The 10840-nt window shown below is 31.1% G+C and overlaps 1 protein-coding gene and 1 long non-coding RNA gene across 6 annotated transcripts; one reads left to right on the forward strand and one right to left on the reverse strand.

Annotated features, from left to right (window-relative positions):
* Positions 1–767: 767 nt before the first annotated feature.
* On the forward strand, positions 768–1611 carry LOC133843597 (uncharacterized). Its single transcript, XR_009894526.1, has 3 exons — positions 768–1022; positions 1081–1388; positions 1444–1611. It is a non-coding gene; the product is annotated as an uncharacterized LOC133843597 (long non-coding RNA).
* Positions 1612–2228: 617 nt separating this feature from the next.
* Positions 2229–9509, reverse strand: LOC133843557 (dual specificity protein kinase pyk3-like). Of its 5 annotated transcripts, none has more exons than XM_062277161.1 (14): positions 8327–8361; positions 7413–7458; positions 7033–7353; positions 6803–6976; positions 6601–6745; positions 6280–6548; positions 5892–6215; positions 5663–5833; positions 5456–5600; positions 5135–5403; positions 4750–5070; positions 4527–4691; positions 4332–4464; positions 2240–4268 (listed from the first exon to the last, which is right to left on the reverse strand). In XM_062277161.1, the coding sequence occupies exons 1-14, from the start codon at positions 8344–8346 to the stop codon at positions 4120–4122; spliced, it is 2652 nt and encodes an 883-aa protein (XP_062133145.1). In that variant the 5' UTR covers positions 8347–8361; the 3' UTR covers positions 2240–4119. The 5 variants fall into 5 exon arrangements, with proteins under 5 accessions (XP_062133149.1, XP_062133148.1, XP_062133145.1 ...); XM_062277163.1 differs by lacking the exon at positions 8327–8361 and adding an exon at positions 9433–9509 and having other exon boundaries at positions 2241–4268; XM_062277162.1 differs by lacking the exons at positions 7413–7458; positions 8327–8361 and adding an exon at positions 9433–9503 and having other exon boundaries at positions 2241–4268.
* Positions 9510–10840: the final 1331 nt, after the last annotated feature.

Genomic DNA, 10840 nt, shown 5'->3' on the forward strand with positions numbered 1-10840 from the left:
AGCTTTGCAAGTATTAATTTTGGAAATTTTGCACCAATAGTTGGCATTAAAAAAAGTGTTGTGTATACACTTAATTGCACTTGCATTTGTTTTTCATTTGAATGCCATAAATAAAATAAATCAAATTCGAGTATAAAATGCTTTTGGCATTTGACTTGAGTTGAGAGAACTTGAATTCGCATTGTCAAGGTGCTGTTATTGATAAACATGTGTGTAATTGCATTTGCAAACAACTCAAGCACATTTTGTTTTGCTAGCATTACTTTCGAGCAATAACAAATACAGAAAAATCAAGACAAACATTGCAATTGTATATTATATATGTCGTGGAGCAGACAGTTAAAAAAAAAAATTTGAATTCCCATGACTGTTAAATTAGCATAATTAGATTAGTAATGTAAATGTTAAGAACATTGTTAGTGCTAAATAAAAATATGAAGAAAAACGATGGTTGATTGGTGAAGCCGAGGTCCGAGCGGGACGGCTATACGGGCTGAGCGTGGCGCGATTGTTCTCGAAGCGTCAGTAAAGAAGAAGACGAAAAAGGAGACATTGGCGACTCGCTACGCTTTTACAAAAGCTTAAAAATCAAAATGGAAAACAATGATATGAATAATTCTTCTACATATATTATTCACACATATATTAGAAATTTCGATTAAACATTAGCGCTCTTCAGGGCTTTGTAATTTATTGACAAAATCGTTGATTTTCATTTTTAATTATCTCTTCAAAGTGAATAAGCAATCTAAACAGTTTTTTTTTTGAATAAGTGTCTTTAAACTATGAATGATTTTACTTTTGCTTAAAAGTATGCAACTGATTTATGCAATTGAGTTCATCGCTTTAAAAATATTGTGTGAATGTCTTTAATAATCCCATCATTGTGATGACGAATTATCGATGTTTTCTTATCAGCTTAAATTCATTAAAAGAATTAGTAAGATTTAATATTGTGACAATCAATAATGGAAAACATTGATTTTAATGTGGAGTACGGCAATCTTCAATTGGGTAATTTTGTAAGTTTTATAGTCATTTTGATAATTTATCATTCATGCTGTTTATTGCTCATTATAGATAGACGGTGGTGATGTTTACAAAGCACATTGGAGAACTGAAAACAAAGCGATTGTTGTTAATCGCGTCGTGGCGTCATAAACGATGCAGGAAATAATGAAAAAGCAATTTTAAATGAAATTAAAAACATAAAAGTTCTCAATCATCCGAATATTATCACTTTTTATGGAGTAACAAAAGATTCCGAAAATAGAATTTGCATGCTTTTTGAGTTCGCCGATTGTGGTTCACTCTACAGCTGCTTGCATGAATCGAATATAAAAATAACACTAGATGGAAAGCTTAATTGGATGAGCCAGATAGCAAAGGTAAGCTGAATTGACTTTAAAATCTGATCCGTATTCAGAATTCGATTGCTCTTAGGGCATGGAATACTTACATGACCAAAAAAAGTCCATCGGGATCTTAAGTCTAAGAACCTTTTGCTTTGCAACAAATATCGTACGGTGAAAATATGTGATTTTGGCACAATTAAAGAACTTGCAACGGTTAATACGGAAGGTATTGGGACATATGTTTATATCGATCCAGAAATATACGTAAGTATATATAATTTTATGTAAATCTTTAGAGTCTGATAATTGTTTAAAAGAAGCAGTTTCTTTGGTTTAAGATCGCCATGAAGAATGTTTTGTTGATGCATAATTTCGACATTTTACACTTGCAACGAGAATACTTTATTACACGATTAAAAGATAATAAATGAAATTTACCTTGGCCAATTGAAGCAACCACGTTAATGCATTTGCAATATGAAGAGTCACATAAATGAAGAGCAATATAGAGAGTTCCACAATTAGCATATTCTGAGAGTAGACAAGTTCTGCCATCAGTATTTGTTGTTATGCCATAATATGTCAATATATTTTCATGGCAAGATCGTAACATAAATAGTTTTGTTAAAAGTTTAACTGTTTATATGTCTATATGTTTTAACTGCGATTATCTTCTTCTTGCATTTAGTTCTCCAAATTGCTTTAAATACGTCGCTGAAGGTTCCAGAGCTAATGTACTATTATTATATAAAAATATTTAAGTAATTGGCGCTTTATTTATATACATATACGAAACATCGCATTTATATACATATGTACATAAACATTAAACAGAAATAAAACTTATAGTTTATAAGCATTCTTAAGAGGAGACTTAAAATTTTCATTTTCGATTTATTTTTTTCTTAATTTTATACTAGAATTATTTTTCTGTGTATATGTTAATAGCTCATTAATTGAAATATTGATCCAGTTAATTTTGACAGTTGGTTGAGGCTTAAATCGAAACTCATAAGGTAAACATCCGACTTCATAATCGATAGAATAACCATCTTCATCCATGTCTACACAACAGACATTATATTCTTCAAGCTTCTTCACGCTTTTTAAAGAAGAATCTCAAATCTATAAAGTGTTTATCTTCGTCCTTGGAATAACAAAATTCAATATTTCTTATAACTTCTTGCATAGCTGGTCTTTGCTTAGAATCTTCATCCCAACACTGTTCTATAAGTTTTATTATCTGATCAGATTTGTGGATATTTTGAATTACAATTATGAGTGGATCGCCTACAAAAACAATAATGGTAAGTAAATGAATATTTACAGCATTTTAAAAATTACGTTCTATGGCGTTCTTTTGAATATTAAAGTTCACAGTTTTTCCCAAGTGGTAAAATGGCTTCTTTTTTTGACATTACTTCCCAAAATGTGATGCCGAAACTATAAACATCGCATTTCTTAGTGTAGGAATTTTCTATACTGACCTTATTTTGTGAAATCGGAATTAGTACAATATTTGACATCTTGGTATCCAACTCTTTAGCTGTACCAAAATCGCAAATTTTCAATGTCGAAAATTGATTGCAAATTAGTAGATTTTGTGGTTTTAGATGAAGAATTTGCGGACTAAATTCATGAATGTATTCAATACCCTATGAGTTAGATTAACGAGTGAGAAAGGTATTACATTATGTATTTATTAATTTACTTTGGCACGTTGAAGCATTCAGTGAATACGTCTCATATGGCATATTTCTTGATACAAAACGTTATGGAGAGAACCGCAGTCTGCGTATTCCATGACATGGTTGGCTAACGATAACAGACCGAATTCTTTTTCAATTGCGGAGTCTTTCACAAAGGGTCCAAATCTTTTAATCACGATTTTCTGTGGGCCATCTTTTGACTACCCCATCCGAGAATCTGTTTGATTATATTTTAATAACATTATTTCCGCTAATTTCAATTTAATCCAACCTCGTTTTAAAAACTCAATTCATTCCAATCTATTTTATGTGTCATATTAAACGCGTATGTTAAGTATAATAGCAAAGGTTGGCGAATTTCAAATGACGTGATTTTGCTTGGTATTGCTGAATTTCTAGGGGTTATATTTTTAGAGTATTGACGCAGAAGTTTTAAGTTCTTGTGGTTATAATTTTCTTAATATGCGCACTTGAGTTCTTTTTCATCCAAACAATTGAAGTCAACTGATAAGTTTCGTACCTAATAATTAAAATACAGCATTCCAAAACAATGTGACCAAGTAGCAAGTAATTACTCTTGCCGTAGCTCCAAGTGTTTTAATTCTTCTTAAAGATTATTTCATCGCTTTAGGTAGTACTACCAATAATAATTGAATAATAACAATTGAACTATATTGATTACTTGGTTAAACATCAGAAACTCGAACGATGTAAATCTGTTGCGAGTAAATGAGAAGAGGTTTTTTTTTTATTTCGTTGCTATTGATTGTTGTAGTATTATACAATTAATAGGTTTTCAACAGAGAAGAAATGTTCTAAAATCGATATTGAAACCTTGAAAAACGATCAAAATGTGAACAAATTAAACAAATAAAGACTTTTGAGAACTATCTTTGCAACTTTCTTATTATATTTTTATAAATTATAACCAAAAACTATAAGAACGTGAATTGAAAAATGAATTAATGAATTATATGCATAATAACATAATTTTAAATAAACGTGCAGATTGTAATAATCTTTTTCATAATATTCAAAATTTGGTTGCCGTTCTCTTAATAAAAAGAATATTTTTCCATAATTGCGAGTACTTCCTTTATAGAAGGTCTATTCCGTGGATTCGCATCCCAGCATTTTGTAATCAAAATTTTTATATCATCCGAATTGTGAATATCGACGACATCATTTACATTTGGACGAAGACCTGCAGAGAAACAATTTGTTAGACTCTTAATTATATTTCAAAAGCATTTTAACCTTCTTGCACCTTTTATAATTCCAAAAAGTAGAGGTAGCGATTCCTTATCGTTGAACGGTTTCTTTCGTGACATCACCTCCCACAGCATTATCCCGAATCTATAGATATCGCACTTTTTGGTGTATTGCATCCCTCCCATAATCTATATTAATTTATAAACATATCACTAATTTCGGTAAAAACAATTTTTTTTTAAATACAAACTTCTGGAGCCATATATATAAAATTTCCAAGCATTATTGATGCACCCTCTGTCATCACTGCTTCAGATAGTGAAATCTTTAGGGTTTGATAATTGTTAAAAAGAAACAGATTCCTTGTAGTTATTTCCCGATGAACAATCTTTTGTTCATGCAGAAACTTGAGACCCTATAAATTCAAGGAAAATATTAATAATGGATTCAAAAATAATACATCCGAAATTTACCTTCGCGCAATGCAACATCCACATTAAAGAAAACATTTCATATGCATTATTACAAATATTCACTGTACGATCATGCACAGCACTATAGAGAGTTCCGCAATCGGGATACTCCATAAGTTCGATAGGTCGCTTATTGTGATCAAAGGATAGACAATATAATTTTTGAATATGCTCATGCTTTAGTTGTAAACTATGAATTTTTATTAATTGTTCTTTGATCGAATAATGAGGTCTATATCTTTTAACTGCAATTATCTTTGGTCCCTTCTCAGTTTTCCAGAGAGCCTTATATACATCTCCAAAGGCACCATAAGAAATGAGCTTTTTGAAATTTGTACAAATAGATTGTCATTATTTATATAATAATATTATATATTGTAAATACCTTTTCTAAAGTAATATTTGTCCATTCATTTTTCTGAATTGCATTCATATCTTCATCAATCAATCTGTTAACTTCATTTTTGACTGGTATTTTCAGACTTAAGTTAGGCTCTTCCACATCCATAATTGGGTACAAATTACTAATATTACTTATTATTTCTTGCATTGTCGGTCGTTTCTCTGCATCTCCATTCCAACAGAGTACTATAAGTTCTATTATCTGCTCGTATTCTGGAATATTCCGGATGTCATCTAAATGTGGTCGAGCTCCTACAAAATTAAGAATATTAGAAGCAGTTGAGTATGTTAGGTACACTCTAACCTTTTGTGGCAGCAAAAAATGGAATGGCCACTTCTTCACTTAATTCTAAGTGGTAGAATGGTTTCTTTCGTGACATCACCTCCCACAGAATTATCCCGAAGCTATAGATATCGCACTTTTTGGTGTATTGCATGTCTTTCATAATCTATATTAATTTATAAACATATCACTAATTTCGGTAAAAACAATTTTTTTTTAAATACAAACTTCTGGAGCCATATATATTAAATTTCCAACCATTTTTGTTATTGATGTACCCTCTGTCCTCACTGTTTCAGATAGTGAAATCTTTAGGGTTTGATAATTGTTAAAAAGAAGCAGATTCCTTGTAGTTATATCCCGATGAATAACGTTTTGATCATGCAGAAATTTGAGACCCTATAAATTCAAGGAAAATATTAATAATGGATTCAAAAATAATACATCCGAAATTTACCTTCGCGCAATGAAACATCCACATTAAAGAAAACATTTCATATGCATTATTAACAATATTCACTGTACGATTATGCACAGCACTATAGAGAGTTCCGCAATCGGCATACTCCATAAGTTCGATAGGTTGATTATTGTCATCAAAGGATAGACAATATAATTGTTGAATATGCTCATGCTTTTGTTGTAAACTATGAATTTTTTTTAATTTTTCTGAGGTGATCGAATAATGATATCTATATCTTTTAACTGCAATTATCTTTGGTCCCTTCTCAGTTTTCCAGAGAGCCTTATATACATCTCCAAAGATACCATAAGAAATGAGCTTTTTGAAATTTGTACAAATAGATTGTCATTATTTATATAATAATATTATATATTGTAAATACCTTTTCTAAAGTAATATTTGTCCATTCATTTTTCTGAATTGCATTCATATCTTCATCAATCAATCTGTTAACTTCATTTTTGACTGGTATTTTCAGACTTAAGTTAGGCTCTTCCACATCCATAATTGGGTACAAATTACTAATATTACTTATTATTTCTTGCATTGTCGGTCGTTTCTCTGCATCTCCATTCCAACAGAGTACTATAAGTTCTATTATCTGCTCGTATTCTGGAATATTCCGGATGTCATCTAATTGTGGTCGAGTTCCTACAAAATTAAGAATATTAGAAGCAGTTGAGTATGTTAGGTATACTCTAACCTTTTGTGGCAGCTGAAAATAGAATGGCCACTTCTTCACATACTCCTAAGTGGTAGAATGGTTTCTTTCTTGACATTACTTCCCAAAATGTAATACCAAAACTATATACGTCACATTTTTCGGTGTATGATTTGGTGCTAGCGACCTTAGTATGTATAATTTAAATAATTATAATAATTTTTAAACTTCATAGAGTACGTACTTCTGGTGCCATATAACAAACAGTACCAGCATAAGACATAATGGTTTCCAGCTCCTTAACTGAGCCAAAATCACATATTTTCAATGTTCGATAATTATTGAAAAGCAATAGATTTCTTGGTTTTAGATCACGATGAAGAATTGTCGGACTGAGTTCATGAAGGTATTTAATGGCCTTAAAATGAGATAAACTTGTAGAAAACCAATTTGATTATTCATTTATTTAGTTACCTCCGCACATTGCAGCATCCAGCTAATACGCAGTGAATGTGGTAAAATGATGTTCTTATTTTCCTCATTGTGCAGTAAGCTATGAAGAGAGCCACACTCTGCGTATTCCATTACAATGGCCGTTCTTTCTTTCTCATCTTTTGTAGTACCTATTAACTTTACAATATTATCATGATTCACCAGCGATAGCATGTCGACTTCTTTTTTATTTTTGTCGTCAGTTGAGTTACGATAAAATTGTTTAATCACGACAGTTATTGGACCATTATTTGAGTTCCATGTCGCCTTGTATACATCACCGAAAGTACCTGATCCAATACACTGAGAAAGTTGAATCGAATTAAATTTTGTATAATATGCAAATAAAAATTGTATTATACCTTATTGTCGACAATCAATTCATTCCAATCTATGTTACGCGTCATGCTTAAAGAGAACGTTATGTGTTATACAGAAAAAACAGTTTACCGAAACTTGAATTTCTTTTCTTGTTAATTTTTAAAGACACTCTGTCTATTTCAATACAAACTGATCTATATTGCATAACACAAATAATTCAAGATTGCGAATTTTATCATACGATACACAATAATTTTGTAATTATTAGATTTTTAATTTTTTTATTTCGGTTTTATTTCACAACTTGTTCTTTTTCTCATTGTTCTCTACATAGTTATCGCACTTTCACTGCAATTTTTACCCGCGAATCGAAAAACACAGAACGATGTGTTCAAAATAACCATTTCGCTAAATATTCTGTGAGATTAGATAAGTACCATGCTGATTATACGAGCAGCTAAATCATTTGCCTGACGCATGTACTTTTTTTTCAGGCATCTATTATGTAGTTTATACAATTGGAAAAACAAATTGGCAGATAAGATTACAAAAGAATATTTGTAAACGTTAAGTCAATCGAACTTGACTCTACTTTATTTATAACGTTTGCAGTGGAGTCCACTGTCTTTGTGTCGATTAGACCCATTGTGTTTAAGTGTATTCTACTTGTGTAATCGAAATTTTCTTCCTCGCTATATTTACTTATTGCATTTGTTTTAATGCTCAAAAAAAAAATTTTTTTTTTTTATAATTGTCAGTTTTTCTTATATTTCTTTATTTCAGTTTATTTCACAACTTGTTCTCCCGTTTAAGTTCTTTTACATAGTGATCGCACTTTCGTCTCGTGCTCGACCAATACACCTATCGATCGGGCTTCTAACTCGATAGATATTTAATCGATTAATTCTTAATGTTACCTTATGCTATATTTAAATCTAGTATTTACAATATTTACACTTTCGATTTTTTAACCATTAATCGATTATAAAACGGAATAGTCGAGTCACTGCAATTTTTACCCGCGAATCGAAAAACACAGAACGATGTGTTCAAAATAGCCATTTCGCTAAATATTCTGTGAGATTAGATAAGTACCATGCTGATTATACGAGCAGCTGAATCATTTGCCTGGCTCATGTACTTTTTCTTCAGGCATCTATTATGTAGTTTATACAATATGAAAAACAAATTGGCAGATAAGATTACAACGATTATTATCAAAAGAATATTTGTAAACGTTGAGTCAATCGAACTTGACTCTACTTTATTTATAACGTTTGCAGTGGAATCCACTGTCTTTGTGTCGATTAGACCCATTGTGTTTAAGTGTATTCTACTTGTGTAATCGAAATTTTCTTCCTCGCTATATTTACTTATTGCATTTGTTTTAATGCTCAAAAAAAAAATTTTTTTTTTTACAATATTTCCCTGCCTAATATTATATTTCGTATGGCTTTATTGGGCCATACTTCTTGCCGGTCCACAGTGGGCGATTTGGTCCCGCTAGCGGCATTTAATTAATAACTTATAAACTAAAATAGATATCTTCAGTCGGTTTTTTTTCACTGATCAGAAAAAAATCATAGAATTTTTTAAGTTAAAAAATTTTTTTTTTATTTTCTATTTTATTTTTTTTTTATTTAAAAATTTTTTTTTTAAATTTAAAATTTTGTTGTACTTTTATTTTATTTGAACTTCAATTAACATATTTCATATATAAACTTTATCTAAAAAATGATGGGATGATGGAAAAAAATGGGATGACTTCTGATACTAAAAAAAGATCCCTTTTTGGTACTAACACTGTGTTTAAAAAGTACCATAGTTTCAAGGCTAGCAGATAATAGCAGTTGATATTACACATTTTGGACGCCACTGATTCACACTTTCGGCTAATAAAGGAGTTAGACTGAATCCAGTTGAATAAATTAAGTTCTACTCCACGAAAGACAGGTGTACGCTAATCCGGGCTAGTTGTTAATACACTGAATTACCACTACGTTTTATGAGCTACACATTTATAGACCGGTCACAAACATTGATTTTTTTGAAAATACATACCTTGAATATAATAAAAAACCAAACTTTTAACAAATTCAACAAAAATTGTAAATTTCCGAGGAACTCAAATTCCATTTGCGTAATATACCCTTTAAAGTAGTAGAAGGGTAACAAAACTTATAAAGCATTAATATTTTAATTTTCAAATGTAATACTATTGTACTATATTTCCAACATCATATAATTCATACAAAAAAAATTTGTTTGTTTTGACTGACTGATTGAAAAGCGAGCTAAAATGCTGAAGTTTATACCCAACACACACAATTTGTATAAGCGGTATTCCTTAACCATTGCAAATCAATTTTATTCAAATTGACAGAAAAGTCTTACATATTTTAAATGTAAACAATAAGCTTTTTGAAGGTATTGATTTTTTATTAGGTGCATTTTCTACTATCTTTATAAAAAAAAAATAATAGCGACAAGATCTAAGTGTCGGATAGATTTTCAAATATTTATTTCACAATTTAGGGTATTTTGAAGTCGACGCATCAATTCTCTTCGTGCTCGCAGCTGGAACAACTTGTTAATGAGATGTGAACTTATACATATAAAATATGCTTCACAACAAAAATGGAGCCAGGCATGATGCATTTGGTAAAATTTTATGTCTGTGCTTAAAAGTGTCAGTTTAGTTGTTGTGTGACGGTAAAGTATTTCTTCAAGTGTGTTATATTTCAAAATAAATGCAGTTCAAAAAAATGATTTCGATGTTCACGATTTTTATACCCGCTACCCATAGGGTAGAAGGGTATTATAACTTTGTGCCGGCAGGAAATGTATGTAACAGGTAGAAGGAGGCATCTCCGACCCTATAAAGTATATATATTCTTGATCAGCGTCAACAGCCGAGACGATCTAGCCATGTCCGCCTGTCCGTCTGTGTGTCTGTCCGTCTGTCCGTATGAACACCTAGATCTCAGAGACTATAAGAGATAGAGCTATAATTTTTTTACGACAGCATTTGTTATGTTTGCACGCAGATCAAGTTTGTTTCAAATTTTTGCCACGCCTACTTCCGCCCCCGCAAATCAAAAAAATCGTGTAACAATCATAATTTAAAAGCTAGAGTTGCGAATTTTGGTATATACAATAATGACTGTAGTAGTTATGATTCCTGAGAATTTGGTTGCGATCAGATAAAAATTTTGGATGTTATTAAAGAAATACTTTTGTATGGGCAAAAATGCCCACTTACTAGGGCTCTTAGTTGCTTCGGCTGACAATCTGGTATATTGTGCCGTCTATGGTATATTTTGAATGCGGCACTACACCGATATACCACATATATCATTTGGTATATTTTTAATATTTTGCAGTATATTCGGTATATTTTGAGAATAATACCGCAAAATTCATTGCTTTTACTTAAAATGGGTAGCGGGTATCTCACAGTCGTGTACAC

The sequence above is a fragment of the Drosophila sulfurigaster genome, chromosome 3 (assembly GCF_023558435.1).
Source record: "Drosophila sulfurigaster albostrigata strain 15112-1811.04 chromosome 3, ASM2355843v2, whole genome shotgun sequence".
NCBI lineage: Eukaryota > Metazoa > Arthropoda > Insecta > Diptera > Drosophilidae > Drosophila > Drosophila sulfurigaster.

What these genes read in the sequence shown, in the direction of transcription:
- LOC133843557 (XM_062277161.1), bottom strand. Translation starts at nt 8,346, where the DNA reads ATGGTTAAAAAATCGAAAGT. An exon ending in TTTGTTATATGGCACCAGAA is followed by an intron (nt 6,746 to 6,802) that starts GTACGTACTCTA and finishes ATACATACTAAG; the next exon opens with GTCGCTAGCACCAAATCATA. An exon ending in TAATATATATGGCTCCAGAA is followed by an intron (nt 5,601 to 5,662) that starts GTTTGTATTTAA and finishes AAATTAATATAG; the next exon opens with ATTATGAAAGACATGCAATA.